The sequence below is a fragment of the Abramis brama genome, assembly GCF_963993115.1.
Source record: "Abramis brama genome assembly, chromosome: 21".
Lineage (NCBI taxonomy): Eukaryota > Metazoa > Chordata > Actinopteri > Cypriniformes > Leuciscidae > Abramis > Abramis brama.
Window position 1 is genome coordinate 28,384,363 of NC_139983.1, and position 14,877 is coordinate 28,399,239.

At 34.8% G+C, this 14,877-nt stretch overlaps 1 protein-coding gene across 3 annotated transcripts in view; it reads left to right on the top strand.

Annotated features, from left to right (window-relative positions):
* ubr1 (ubiquitin protein ligase E3 component n-recognin 1) overlaps nucleotides 1–14,877 on the top strand; it is a 30,101-nt gene that overhangs the window by 7,335 nt on the left and 7,889 nt on the right. For all 3 annotated transcript variants that reach the window (XM_084096911.1, XM_084096910.1, XM_084096912.1), the window contains 24 exons: nucleotides 915–1,022; nucleotides 1,729–1,817; nucleotides 1,959–2,057; nucleotides 2,531–2,688; nucleotides 2,778–2,877; nucleotides 2,970–3,098; nucleotides 4,575–4,755; nucleotides 5,664–5,725; nucleotides 5,821–5,931; nucleotides 6,934–6,999; nucleotides 7,121–7,222; nucleotides 7,312–7,375; nucleotides 7,555–7,679; nucleotides 8,861–8,913; nucleotides 9,062–9,164; nucleotides 9,251–9,296; nucleotides 9,614–9,768; nucleotides 9,882–9,981; nucleotides 11,083–11,186; nucleotides 11,272–11,352; nucleotides 11,435–11,616; nucleotides 13,100–13,302; nucleotides 13,480–13,573; nucleotides 14,686–14,838. In XM_084096911.1, coding sequence (XP_083953037.1) covers nucleotides 915–1,022; nucleotides 1,729–1,817; nucleotides 1,959–2,057; nucleotides 2,531–2,688; nucleotides 2,778–2,877; nucleotides 2,970–3,098; nucleotides 4,575–4,755; nucleotides 5,664–5,725; nucleotides 5,821–5,931; nucleotides 6,934–6,999; nucleotides 7,121–7,222; nucleotides 7,312–7,375; nucleotides 7,555–7,679; nucleotides 8,861–8,913; nucleotides 9,062–9,164; nucleotides 9,251–9,296; nucleotides 9,614–9,768; nucleotides 9,882–9,981; nucleotides 11,083–11,186; nucleotides 11,272–11,352; nucleotides 11,435–11,616; nucleotides 13,100–13,302; nucleotides 13,480–13,573; nucleotides 14,686–14,838 — 2,668 coding nt within the window. The remainder of the gene's footprint in view (nucleotides 1–914; nucleotides 1,023–1,728; nucleotides 1,818–1,958; nucleotides 2,058–2,530; nucleotides 2,689–2,777; nucleotides 2,878–2,969; nucleotides 3,099–4,574; nucleotides 4,756–5,663; nucleotides 5,726–5,820; nucleotides 5,932–6,933; nucleotides 7,000–7,120; nucleotides 7,223–7,311; nucleotides 7,376–7,554; nucleotides 7,680–8,860; nucleotides 8,914–9,061; nucleotides 9,165–9,250; nucleotides 9,297–9,613; nucleotides 9,769–9,881; nucleotides 9,982–11,082; nucleotides 11,187–11,271; nucleotides 11,353–11,434; nucleotides 11,617–13,099; nucleotides 13,303–13,479; nucleotides 13,574–14,685; nucleotides 14,839–14,877) is intronic.

The following is a 14,877-nucleotide window of genomic DNA, read 5'->3' on the forward strand; positions in this document are numbered from 1 at the left end:
ACATGTAAACGAAACAGCAACATGACATGTCGTCACAAGATGCGACCCTAAAAAGGACAGAATTCTTGAGCATACAGTAGTTTTTTACATAGTTGCAATTTGGCCATCACAGTTTGGTACAGGTGTCAGAACCACGTCTCGGATCTTTGTTTGTGTGTGTATAATGGAGGAATTCCTAATATACTTTAAAATATAATTTATATCTGTGACGCAAAACTGAGTTTTCATCAGCCATTACTCTTAAGTGTCATTAGTGTCTTCATTAATTACTCTTCGGTCTTCAGTATCACATGATCTGTCAGAAATCATTTTCAGCATTTTCAGGATTTCTATTTTCAGGATTCATTGAAGAATAAAAAGTTTAAAAGAATTGTAGCATTTTTTCTAACATTATAAATCTTTACTATTCTTTTCTTTTTTAAGTTTTTATTCATCAAAGAATCCTGAAAAAATGTATCACAGATTATAAGAAAATATTAAGCAGCACAACTGTTTCCAATGTTGATTATAACTGAGTATCAAATCAGCATATTAGAATGATTTCTGAAGGATCATGTGACTGAAGACTGGAGTAATGATGCTGAAAATTCAGCTTTGCATCACAAAAATAAATTCTTTATTGAAAGTATATTAAAATAGAAAACCATTATTTTTAAATTTGAATAATATTTCACAATAATTTGTTTTTTTGGTATTTTTTATCAAATAAATGCAGGCTTGATGAGCATAAGAGGCTTCTTTCAAAAACATAAAAAATAGTAATCGGTACTGTATAACAATAATCTGTATGTATTTATACATTTTAATATATTTTTTTCCTTAAAAGAAATGTAACCAGGGTTTTGAGACCGGCTTTTATGTTGCTTATTTTTATAAAAAATGTTGAGGTTTTGTCCTTGTCGTTGGTTCTGTAGTTAGCCTCAGGGAGGTGTTCTGCCAGGTGGCTTTGGAGCCGGCCGCAGACAACGATAAACTCTGCTTGATCAGTCGACTCATGCTGCATGATGCCAAACTTTATAAAGGTAAATATTGCAATCTCTACAACAGGGGTGTCGTGATATACTGTATTGATTATAATCCTGATATTTAAAAAATGAAATATTGTTATTTTAATAATGGTTTAATAATCATATGATGATTTGACACGTAAATGGACAAAGACATCCTGTAGCTGAACAAAATGCAGATATAGAGACATTTTGACTGATCAAACATAAAGAGAATTAACACACCATTGCGACAGTAAATGGTTTATCTGTGTTCTTCAAGCCATCTCGAGTATTTTCATAAAGATAATGTATATTTATAATGCAGTGCCAATTGACATAGCCTTTATCTCCATATAGAATACTATAAAATTATATAATTTCTGCCTCATTCTGTGATAAGAAGCCACATCAATTCACAGAAGTTATTTCAAACTGGTTTCCATTAAGTGTAATTGTTCCTTTTGAATGCAGTGTGATTCTTAAAAAAAAGGATAAATTTGACCGATAGCATTATTATTTAAAATATTTCTATATTTTATTATATAATAATCTATAATAATTATCATTATTGTGAATTCTTTTGACCATGATAATCATGTAGTGAAACATCTGGTATCGTGACAGCCCTACTCTACAATTAAGTTATGCACGTTCAAAAGCCTGAAAACATTTAAAATCTGGTTAGATCTTCTTAGTACTGTCTCTAAATCTCTCTTTTTTTTTTTTTTACTCTCCTCAGGAGCCCGCAAGGTCGTCCATGAGTTAATTTTCACTAGTTTACTGATGGACACCGAATACAAGAGGCAGTTTGCCATGAAATTCACAGAGGTATCATTTTACAGCTGCATATCATTTCACATATATTTTAATGTTTAAGTAATATTGTAGTTGTTGTTTTACGCTTGTCACATGCTTGGCATTAGCAAAAACAGCTGAGATGAGGTCTAACGTGTGTACATCGTGTTTCAGCACTACAAGCAGCTTCAGGAAGACTTCATCAGTGATGACCATCAGAGGAACATCTCCATCACAGCCTTGTCTGTGCAAATCTACACTGTTCCCACGCTGGTATGATGAACGTCTGTCTGAAAATTACAGCAGTCGTGTGTCTAAAATGTGCAGCGTTTTTCTGTTTCCAGAGATCCATTGTGTTCATTGCATTTATGAGTTTCCTACTCATAAATACAATTAAAATGTAAAAAGTAATTACAAGGAAACTCAGTTTTTTTATGTGTTAGCATACAGAATGTGAGAATGCAGTCTGATCAGAAATCAGGCAGATCTTGTTCTTGTTCAACTATTGCACACAAGTTGTATGGACCATAATGCATATTAAAATCTAAAACCTTTTTTTTTTTTCACTATAAAGAACCTTTTGTGCATTGAAAAGGTTCCATGGATGATAAAGGTTTGTCATGGAACCGTTGATGCTAATAATAACCCTCTGTTTTTAAGAGTATGCTGTAAGTAAATGAAAGAAGAACATTCATTTAACTCTATTTAAAGGTTGAAGGCATGTAACATTGTTTTCTTTTTTTCAGGCTAGGCAGTTGATAGAGGAGGGCAACGTCATCAAGGTCATTATAGACACTGTAATGGAGATGATGCGGGAACATCTGGACAGCAACCACCGCTTCCACTTCCAGGGCCACAACCCTGACAAGTTCTTCCGGGTTCAAGTTATCTTCCATGACCTCAGGTCTACACACAACCCTTGAATTACGGAACATAATAACAGCTCTGTTTAATTTTGATCAGTTGGCTCAATTCAGATTTTAACATCATCAGGTACATTCTAATCAGTAAGCCCTCTGTGTGGACGGAGGCGATGAGGGTGAAGTTCCTCGAAGGTTTCTGCGTCTTTCTCCGCTTCCTTTGCTGTATGCAGGTGATGCTTTCTCCCATCAAAAGGTTATTTGCCTGAAAGTCTGTTGTTTGGTTAGATCTGTAGCTTAATTGAATCTCATTCTTTGATGGCAGGGGATGGAGGAGGTGAAGAGGCAGTTCGGTCAGCATGTTGAAGTGGAGCCGGAGTGGGAGGCGGGTTTTACCCTCCAGATGCAGCTACGCCACATTCTTGCCATGTTTCAGGACTGGTGTTCATCTGACGTGAGTCACGGCTTGTCAGAGATCTTGCTTTTCTGTGCTGCTTTTTAGGATAAGATACATAAAAGTAATTGATGATAGGGAATATTGTATGTAACATGATTATATAGTATGAATATATTAAATAAATACACTACCAATTAAAACTATTTTACATCGTTCCTTTCAAACTATTTTGGCAGAACATCTGTGGACATGTATGACTGTGCCGTGAGCTCCAAAAGCCCGTTTGACTGCATTCCTTTTAAAAAACAATAATCTGTTTTCATTAATTAGATTTTGTGACATGCTTTTAATAATTGTTTTTATATATTTATTCAAATTTGTGTACAGTATGTATACACTCTAATGTATAAAAGTAAATGTAGTACAGCTAAAATATAATTTGACTCTGATTTAACTACCATTTACTACCATTCAAAACTTTGGGGTCAATAATATTTGTAAGGTTTTTGAAAGAGGAAACTAATAATTTTTAGGATTCTTTGATAAATAAAAAAGGATTTATTTGAAAAAGTTGTTGTAAATTTAAGAACTAGTGACCTGTTACAGATATAATAACCGTCCATTTCAATATTACATACATTTAAATAAAATATATCTAACCATCTGGACAGTTTCATATTGAATAAAAATGTATGTAAAAAAAAAAAAAAAAAAAAGTCAAATATGTCAAGCCAATCACAACCAATTGCCCACCAAAATCAGACAAGGTTTCTCTCTAGATTTTGACATTGCAATGCAAACTGGTAATTGACATAATGAAAATCCAAACTGTTAATCACTTCAGACTCTACGGCCAACAAAGGAAGTGCGGATGGTCTTTTTTTTTTCTTTTTTTGTCTTCAGCACATTCACTCATAATTGACAAATATTTTCAAATGTTTCACTTTGTGCCACCAGCTGCAAAGTGCAATGTGAGTGCAATTGTCAAGTCAAACTATTTCTACTTTTCTCAGTTACAAAAAACACTATGGTAAAACAGATTGTGCTTTATTACCATCAATTATGTTTTATAATCATACTCATGGAAAGAATCAATCATGTAAAAATCAACTTCAGGTCACCGATTGACTCCCTGTAATGCTGAGACCAGGTGCTTGAATTCTTCAGTTTACTTTTCAAGCCTTACTATTGCTTGACTGATTATCTTACAAATTGTTTATCCACTAGTTAATGAATGACCTGAAAATGTGACACTGTGTGGACGTGTGTGTGTGTGACCCTGGTAAACCTTACGTTGTGGGGACAAAATGTCCCCACAAGGACTGCAATACTATAAATCTTTGACATTTTTGGTCCCCATGAGGAAAACAGCTTATAAATCATACTAAATTATGTTTTTTGAAAATGAAAAAATACAGAAAGATTATGTGAGGGTTGTGTTTAGGGGATCGAATACAGTTTGTACAGTATACAAATCATTATGTCTATGGAAAGTCCCCATAAAACATGTGTGTGTGTGTTCTTTACCCACAGGAGCGGGTTCTGCTGTTGGCGTTTCAGGAGTGTCACAGAGCTCTAATGTCCTGCACCAACCAGCCCTTCCGCAGCGAGCCGGCGGACAGCTACATGTGCAAGCAGATCCTCCACTCACGGCCGTACAAAGTCTCCCAGGAGCCCGTCTCCATCCACCTGCCCATCTCCAGACTACTGGCTGGTTAGCAGAGTTGTTGAATTTCTGCATCAAAAGTCAGAATTTTCGGGGTTTCTCGCTGGTGATGTTTTGAAATGACACAGGAAGTCATGTCTGCGGTTTCTTCAAAAATTCTTGCATGAAAGAGATGATTTACTATTTTTTCAATGCAACCCATATTTTTTTCTACCAACATTCTTTTATTTTACATTGTTCCTTGTTCCTTGTTACATGATTGGTCCAAACTATTTTGGCAGAACATCTGTGGACATGTATGACTGTGCCGTGAGCTCCAAAAGCCTGTTTGACTGCATTCCTTTTAAAAAACAAAACTAAAACAATAATCTGTTTTCATTAATTAGATTTTATGACATGCTTTTAATAGATTTTGTTTTATATATATATATAAGTATATACTGTAAGTCTCTTATGCTATGTATTTATTTGATAAACAGTCATATTGTGAAATATAATTACAATTTAAAATAGTTTTTTTAAAATGTTTAATTTAAAATATATTAAAATAGAAAATAGTCATTTTAATTGTAATAATTTATTCCTGTGATGGTAAATCTGAATTTTCAGCATCATTACTCCAGTCTTTAGCATCACATGATCCTTATATTTTATATTTATATATATATACTTATATTTATACTTATATTTAGAAATCTTTTTGTAAAATCTTTCATTTATTTATTTTGTCTTATTTATTTTTAAGGCTTTATTGTCACTTTTTATCAATTTAATGCATACTTGCTAAATAAAATTATCAGTTTCTTTTAAAACAAAAAAACAACCACAAAAATGTAGAGACCCCAAACTTTTTAGTGGTAGTGTATTTCCATATATTATTTGAACTCATTGATCATTTTTTTGTTACTTCAGTAATCTCTGGCTGTTATCTAACCCCAGTCTGAATCTGCTCTCAGGTCTGTATGTGCTGTTGTGCCAGACTGGAGCAATCCAGTACCTCCCTGACTTTGTGGATCCTGTGAGTATAGCATTCATGAATAAAATTAACCAGTAATGTGTGAAGTTCTAGTACTGTGGTTTATGGGTGTGTGTGTGTGTGTGTGTGTGTTTCAGGTGCAGCTGAACTTCACTGAGCTAGCGGATCAGCCCCTGCGCTGTGTTGTGTTGGCGGCTCAGGTCGGTGCCGATATGTGGCGCAGAAACGGCCTGTCACTCGTCAGCCAGGTGAGGGCGACACTAATTCCAAAAAATGTTTTAAAGCTTGGTCACACATCAGATGTCACTAAAAACATCAAAGTAGACAATATTTGTAAGTACAATAGTTAAATTCTCTGAAAAACCTGAATAACATGTTCAAAATCTGAACCTAAAGTCTCCAAATAAAAACTGTTGGATCATCAACTGATTTTGATGATATTTCAAACACATCCATAGTTTCATTTTAACATCTTGTAAATTTGGATGTGGTCTGAAATGGCTCTTAATGATTTTTGTGATGATGCAGTCGATATTGTATTTAATTTGTAAGAAAATATACATGAACGTATGTATTGTATATTTCAGACAAAACACACTATGTAACACAATTCAAATGCACAAATTTAAAGGGGTCATATGATGCTAATTAATGTTTTCCTTTTCCTTTAGTGTGTGATGTATCTGTTTGTGCATTTATACGATCTGCAAAGTTATAAAGCTCATAGACTCCTACAAAGAGATTTATTCTAAACAGAGAACACTGATCCAGATCCACTGTGAAACATTCTGCTCAAATCATGCTTGCAAAGTTGGTTTCGATCGACCGGCTTGATCATCTGCATTTTCAGAATCTGACTCGGGGCCGAAAAGATACGGTAAAATCGATGACGTTATTAACTGTGTGTTTACAGTTGCTTAAAGCTGAAGCTCGCGATTATGGTAAGGGCGTTACATTTCCGACACATGCTTGAGCTGTTTGGCCAATCACAATGCACAAGGTCAGCTGGCCAATCAGAGCACACTGAGGAGTTTTGGAAGAAGGGGTTTTGTAGAAATAGAGGAGCTGCAATAATGTACAGTATGTCAAAAATAATAATTTTTTAAACATTAAAGCATCTTAACCTATACCAATAATCTAAAATAATGAACTTTTAAAATAGCTTCATAATAACCCCTTTAAATACACAGGTTGTGTTCTGTAATTTATGTATTCTAACTTTGGCTGATGTTTGTTGGCTCTGTTGTTAGGTGTATTACTATCAGGATGTAAAATGCAGGGATGAAATGTTTGATAAGGATGTTATGATGCTGCAGGTATGTGCATAAAATCATAAATGTGTAAATAAAATGTATATTATAAATAAATAAAAAATATATAATTCTAAAATGTATAAAAAATATATTCATATTAATGACGTTTTCTGGCCAACCACAGATTGCTGCTTCCAAAATGGACCCCAATCATTTCCTCATGCTTGTTCTTTTGAGATTTGAGCTTTTCGATATTTTTAATGGCAACTGCTCCAGTAAAGATCAGGTGAGTAAGTTGAGATCAAAAATTAGATTTTTTTTTCCTCATAAATAATTGTTGATTTTGATTGGTTTCTGTGCCTTTTCATCACACAGGAAGTACTGAAACAGTGGAATAGGTTAACAGAGCAGATGCTCTACCTGATAATCGTCATTGTTGGTAAGATCTCACAACATGACCTTTTATTCCTATTCCCACCATAGTTAGTTATGGACATTTTTACAGTTTGCTACCTTTAGTTGATGTGTTATCAGTTGTTTTATGTAAATGGTTTCATTGGAGACACTGCCTTTATTGTTTTACCTCATGTATATATATTTTACATGCAAAATATGCAGGTGAGCGGTACGTACCTGGAATAAGTCATGTGACTAAGGAGGACGTGACTATGAGGGAGGTTATCCATCTGCTCTGTATTGAACCCATGGCTCATAGCAGCCTGGTCAAAAGCCTGCCTGATAATGTAAGACATTTAGTGCATTTATACTGTATCTAGTGCATATATTTCATGTTATTTAATTTATGTATTAATTTATTGCTAACATTTTACAAAAAGCTCCCATTGTTATAGTTTTTATTAGACTAATGTTAGTTTAAATGTTAGTTAATATAAAGTACAACTGTTCAATAGCAGTTTCCATCCAAATTTGCAAGAATGGAATATCGCTTAAAACATTTTTGAAACAACGTTTCCATTCCATATGTTCAAGAGGAAAAAAAATCACTTCTTGGGAAATTGGTGCAAACTATCTTTAATGAAAATGGAAGTTGCTGCAGTCGGGGAAACCACTATGGCTCTTTTTTTGAGTAGATAGATGACTTGTGCCTCAGAGCACTGACAAAATACTATATACTCTGTCATGCTATCTTTCGTTCAGATGCCTGGTGTTTGGGAAATGCAATCATGTGAGACATTTCTGAGGAGGAATTAAACCAAATCATTCTGAAGAGACACTTTGGCTCAGGCGTTTCAGAATGATCAAACCAATATTTGAGATGCTGTGCAATGAAATTGGTCTGCTGGTTGGTCCAGTTTTCCAATCGCATCCAAAAATGTGTTTCCATCGTAGTTCATGCACATGTGTTCTTGTCGGATAAAACATTTACAGGGTTCAAGCAAAAAAAAAAATTACATTTTGAAAATGTTTGAAAACTGTTGTGCTTTCAAGGTTTGAAATAAGCTTGAATTTTGAAAATCATCCTTGAAAATGCTTGTTTTTTTCTTAGAACGCCTCGATTAAAAAAGAAAGAAAAGAATTACTTTTGAAAATAGTCGTGGATCATTTGCGCATCATTGCATTGATATCACATGAGCATTTGCGTCAGATGTAGTGTTGGGCAATGTGCTCTATAGTCAAATCGTCCTATAGGCGATACACAATATTATCGCTGTTTTTATTATTCATATTAACTTAAACAGTTAACTAAGTTAATGAATAAACCTTATTGTAAACTGTTGCCTATTTAGTTATTCAATTATTCAGCATTACAGTAAAATTATGGTAGCCATTATGGACTGAGATTTACGTACATTAACTTACTAAATTACATTGTCTGAATGCGTGTGGAGGTTATAAACTAAAAACTTTTATAAAATTGTATCTGTTCTAACTAAATGAGTTTTTTTTTTTTAATGCATCACAGGAAAGCCATGAAACAGTGCTTGAAACGGTTATCTCCAAGGTTGCCACTTTCAAGTGAGTACATTTCACCAAATGTTTGGTTGGTTATATCAGTTATTACACTGTTAATACTAGTTATTATACCAGTTGTTACACTGACCGCTCTAAAGTATATTCCAAACAGCACTCTCTAACATTTAACTCTTTGTTAAATGCGCTTTAGGAAACCAGGTGTGTCAGGCCATGGCTTGTATGAGCTGAAGAAGGAATATCTGAAAGAGTTTAACCCCTTCTTCTATCATTATTCCAGACCACAGCATAGTAAGGTATATGATGCGTCTGTTATCTCATTGTCTCATTCAGTAAAACACATTAGTCTTGAAACAGCAGGATGTTTATTTGTTCATGTTAGGCAGAAGAGGCTCAGAAGAAAATGAATCGAGAGGGCAGTAATAAAGGTATGTAGATCTGTTTTGTACTGAAAACAACTGTACGCGTGTAGTGCAGAATAAAAAATGAAATGGATTAAAAAAAAAAAAGTGCTAAACAAAAATGCAACATTTGTTTATATACAAGTAAGATTAATTTTTTTTTTATCATCAATTATATGATAATGAATATGAGCAGATCTTTTGAGTCATTTTTACTATAATTGTGAATTTTTGCACCTGAATGCTGCATTGACCAATCAGAAGCCAGGACCGGAACTGCCCATTTATGATTTTTCAACGGAAAATTTGACTTGTCGTTGATATCTGATGTTCCTCTATTTTAGCCCTCTGCCCCCCAGTGCCCCCTCACTTTTGTCCAGCATTCTCAAAAATAGTGCATCTCCTCTGCTGTGACGTCTTCATCCACGTTCTGAGGAGAATTCTCCAGAAAGCAGTGGAGGACCGTTCCAACCGATGGACTGAACCCATGATCCAGAGGGTATGACTTTTTTTACGGCTTTTGTATTTCTAAGAACATTGTTAATTACCTGGAATATCATTGGCTGTTGCTGTTTTGACATGGGGATTTTTAACATGCATGTATGACTTCAGGCACTGCACCTCGTAGGCCAGGCTCTACTGGAGGAAAAAACCCAGTTGGAAAGCAGCGGTGCTGAAGAAGTGACCTTTGACTTTAGTCTAAAAGCACAAAGTAAGATGTTACCCTTCATCTTGGCCTAGCACAAAACCTAGTGTGATGCTTTGCATCTTTACATAGACGGCATCCTAACGACACCGTTATACTATGAGATATGAGAGCGGCGTTAAGATGAATATGTAAATATGTGCTGTGCGCTTTCCTTTAGACGTACAACAAAATGGCTGTGGTGAGAAAACAGCAGTAAAGAAAGCATCTGATCATAGTGATGTGGATATGTTTGCACAAGCTCTGCAATTCGAGTCAAGTCATATTTTTTTATATACCCACTTCATACAAAAATATTGCTTTAATATTTTTACAGTATTAAACATGAATAAGCAGTGTCAGTGTCACTTTTAATTAGAATTACAACTTTAATTTGCACTGTGTTCATGCTTTTACGGACGTCTGACCATGACCGCCTCAGAGCACAGAGCCTTTGCTAATTATATTGCGATATGAAAATAAAGGATACAGAAATTGTATCAAGTATTTAATTAAAAAAGAAATTTCCTGTACAGCTGTGAAAATACAATACTAAGGGTACGTTTACACGACAGCGATGTACTAAAAACATTGCGTTTTTCACGTACAGTGAGGAAAATAAGTATTTGAACACCCTGCTATTTTGCAAGTTCTCCCACTTAGAAATCATGGAGGGGTCTGAAATTGTCATCGTAGGTGCATGTCCACTGTGAGAGACATAATCTAAAAAAAAAATCCAGAAATCACAATGTATGATTTTTTAACTATTTATTTGTATGATACAGCTGATACATCCGTTTTTAGTTTCTGCAGGGGCGTAGTTTGTGGGGGGGTTGGGGGGGAGATAACCCCCCCAATATTTAAATCTATGCATTACAACCCCCCCAATATTTATACCATGATCACATGAAAAGGAGGCATACCCAAACTTCAACCCCCCCAATGTTCAAACCAAATCTACGCCCATGCGCAATGCATATATTTATTTAATTAAATAGCAGCCTTTCGCACTAAGCCAAATCACAGATTTACTGTTTGATTTTATTTCAGTATATTAATCGTTAGCCTTACAATGAATGCCTTGCTGTATGTATTTGCTGATCGATGCAGATGTGTTTGTATTTTCAGAAACTGGTTCTGAACATGGCAAGTCTTTGTTCCACTTCCTGAACAGAATGAAGTCTTTACCTTCTCTGGAAGCTCAGAATGACATGATCACATGGAACTTGCAGGTATGAAGATGATGATCATTTAATGTGTATCTGATTGTTGGATTCATCGATTTGAAATGAAAGACCTGAATGTCTCCACTGCAAGATGTTTGAGGTGGTGAAGTGTCTTCGGGAGAAATCCGGTCCTGTTGCTTCATTTGCAGTAGATCACAGCAAGTCAGAAGAGGTATTGCGATTCACACAGATTCAAGCATGCTGGAAATGCTTCCGTGTCTTCGAAGGGTTTGAAGTGTGTTGTCTCTGCTCAGAGCGTTCAGGATAAGGAGAAAGTGGAGCGGAAGAGAAAGGCTGAAGCTGCTAAAGCACACCGGCAGAAGATCATGGCTCAGATGTCGGCCATGCAGAAGAACTTCATAGAGTCCCACAAGATGCTTTACGACAACGTTCCTGAGAGCTTGAGTCAGAGCGACACCGCCACGTCTGTGGAGAGGTCAACACTTCCGCTCATCACTTTCTCTTATACCTTGTTATTCATTTTCTTTTTCTTCTTTTTCTTTTTATTCAATATTTCACTGTTCACTTTTGTTTATATTAAGGTTCCATTTATTAACATTAGTTAACTACATTGTTTACAAATACTTCGAAAAATACTTCGAAAGCATTTATTAATCTTACTTAATTTATTAGTAAATGCAAAAAAAAAATCAAATGATTAAAATCAAATGTTGGACCTGAGCTAACATGACCTAACAATGAACAGTTGTATTTTTATTAACTAATATTAACAAAGTGTAATAAATGCTGTAAATGTATTCCTCATTATTAATGTTAGTTATCCATTGTAAAAAATAATGGCAGCACTTTACAATAAAGGTGTAAATATTTACACCTTATTGTAAATATTTAACATTATTTTTAAGTTCTATTATCATACTCTCTTTCAGGTTTCTATTTTCGTTTCCTTCACTTTTCACTTTTGCTTTTTAGTTTTTTTTTTTTCACTTTCTTGCTTTCTTTCACTTCTAGCCTTTTTCATTAGTGTGGCATTTAATCATCCTTTTATTTACTTTTCCCCTTGTTCTTTCTTTCTTTCTTTCTTTCTTTGCTGCTTTTCTACCAATTACTTGTATTTTCCCCCCTTTTACTCATTCTATTTTGACTCTTTAGTTTGTTTCAGTTTCTCTTCTACTTTTTCTTTCACTTTTTTTTTACTGTTTCACTTTCTTTTGGCCTTTTTTATTGCACTCATTGCACTTACATTGTTTTTTATCATACTTTTTTCATTTCACTCTTTTCATCTCTTCTTCAACTCACTTTTATTTTTTCATTTGTTCTTGCTTTGCTTTTACTTTACTTTCCTTCTTTTTTTCATACTTTTATTCACTTTTGTTTTGCTGTAGCCTTTCACAGTATTTCGCTCTTTCATTCTTATTTCTTAATTTTTGCTTTTTTTTTGCATTCTTGCTCTTTCTTTTACTTATTTTTTCCATTGTTCTTCCCTGTCAATCTTTCAGGATTTAATGTTTCACTAATTTAATTTAATTCTTTCTTTCTTTTTTGCTCTTTACTTTTTGCTTGTTTTTTGCTTTCTCTTAGACTTTTTGAATTTATTTTGCTCTTTCACTTTCCTTTTCCCTATATTCATTTTTGCACCATTGACTTTTATTATTATTTTTATATTATATTATCATATTTTCATTATTCATTTTTACTTTTGCTTTTTTTATCCATAATTTTTCCTTTCGCTCTTTAATTCCTTTCACATTTCTCTCTTTTGCTTTTGAACTTTTTACCCTTTCATTTTTATGCATTTTCATTTTTTTTTCTTATTATTATTTTATTCAGTATTTTCTTTCATTCTTTTGCTCTTTTGTCCCCTAAAGCCTGCCTATCACTATAGCCTATACCTATCATTTGATATCATTTCTGCTAACACAAATGTAATCTAAATGAATTCCACGGTGTGTGTGCAGCTGTGGGATGGATGTGGATGAGAGCCGAGTGGCTGTGGGTCCTCAGCAGGGCTTCTGTTCCTCAGACTGGGAGGCTTTGACCTGTATCCTGTGTCAGGAGGAGCAGGAGGTTCAGGCTCAGGCAGCAGCCATGGTCCTCACGGCATGTGTGCAGAGATCTACAGTTCTCACCCAGAACCGTGCGAAGACGCTCACCACCAAAGGTATCTCTCGAGTACCTTTATTGCTATGAAGCTGCAAGCGTTGACACAATGCATGTATAAATGCCTTGACACGTTATGATGATTTAATGACACAATGATGAAAGGAATTATGCAAACATTGCTAATGTACTGTGAATCAGACTGATTTCTCTTCTTTTTTTTTTTTTTGTCCAACAGAAGGCTGCTACCCCGTGATTATGCCCGCTGATCTGGCTGTGGGCACACACACTGGCAGCTGTGGACATGTGATGCATGCCATCTGCTGGCAAAAGTGAGTCAGTGCTTAAATAGTTACTTAAAGGTGCTGTATGTAACTTTTTCTCTCTACTAAAGCATACTAATACCATAATATGTTTGCAGATATTTAGGAAACATGCTGAACATGCACATACTTGTTTCTCTGAAAAATCTCTATAAACGAAAGCATATTAAAACGCGGATAAATCACCTCATTAACTTACGTGTAAGTATCCTCGGCTTTCATTGTCAAATGCACCTGTTGCGTGTCCTCAAACTGGCAACCCGCGTGAGCGTCGAGTCTGAGGAGGGGGCGGGGAAAACGATGATCTCTGATATTTTGAATTTGGATTGCTGTACCATTTTCCATTTACTATTGTCATTCTTACAGACTGCATCTTTAAAGTGTAACTTCGCCGATTTTCAAAAAGCCTTAAATTTGACTTTTAAAAGGCCTTCAGATACCATCTGAATATATATATATATATATATATATATATATATACTTAATGCCTAACAATTACCTTATCCATATTTCATTCAATTGCAAAACTCAAGTATATAAAAGTCTCTCTATATTTTAATGTTTTTAATCAAGTAATGATTCATAAAAAAGGAAAACTAAAACTTGCTCACTCTCTCTAAAATTAGATTTTAGTTGTCAGTATATACCTTAACATTACTACAGTAATGATAGACACACAGGTACAGTAGGTCTTTGTTATTGTCCAGATTGGCAGTAACAAACCCACCTTTATTGTCTTAATAGACTACTTGCACAACCACTTCCATGTTCTAGTTATTACAACTCGAGAGTTTCTGGTAACAGCGTTCAGCACACCTACATACACAAGAATGCAGATTATTTCTACGTTTTATGGCTGTCAATTGATTAAAACAATGAATCATTTTCTCTGCATTAACATGAATTATCTTGAACTTGCTGAAATGTTCCTAGAAATATATTTGCTTTCCAACTGTGCATTCTGAATAATAAATAAATATCATTTTAGGTGTCGTTTAGTCAACTTGAAAATATTGAAAATATACATAACCAGCAATAAATGAGTTGTACTATTTCAAAACGGATACTAAAAAAAATATATAGTACACCTTACATCTTCATGCCTTTTTGTCTGTTTGCAGGTACTTTGAGGCTGTGCAGAACACCACTCGGAATCGGCTGCATGCAGAGCTGATCATAGACCTGGAGAACGGCGAGTACATGTGTCCGCTCTGCAAGTCCCTGTGTAACACGGTCATCCCGCTGATCCCTGTGGAGCCCAGCAGGATTAACTAGTACAGCACCTTTAATAACCTTATTACATTCAATATTTG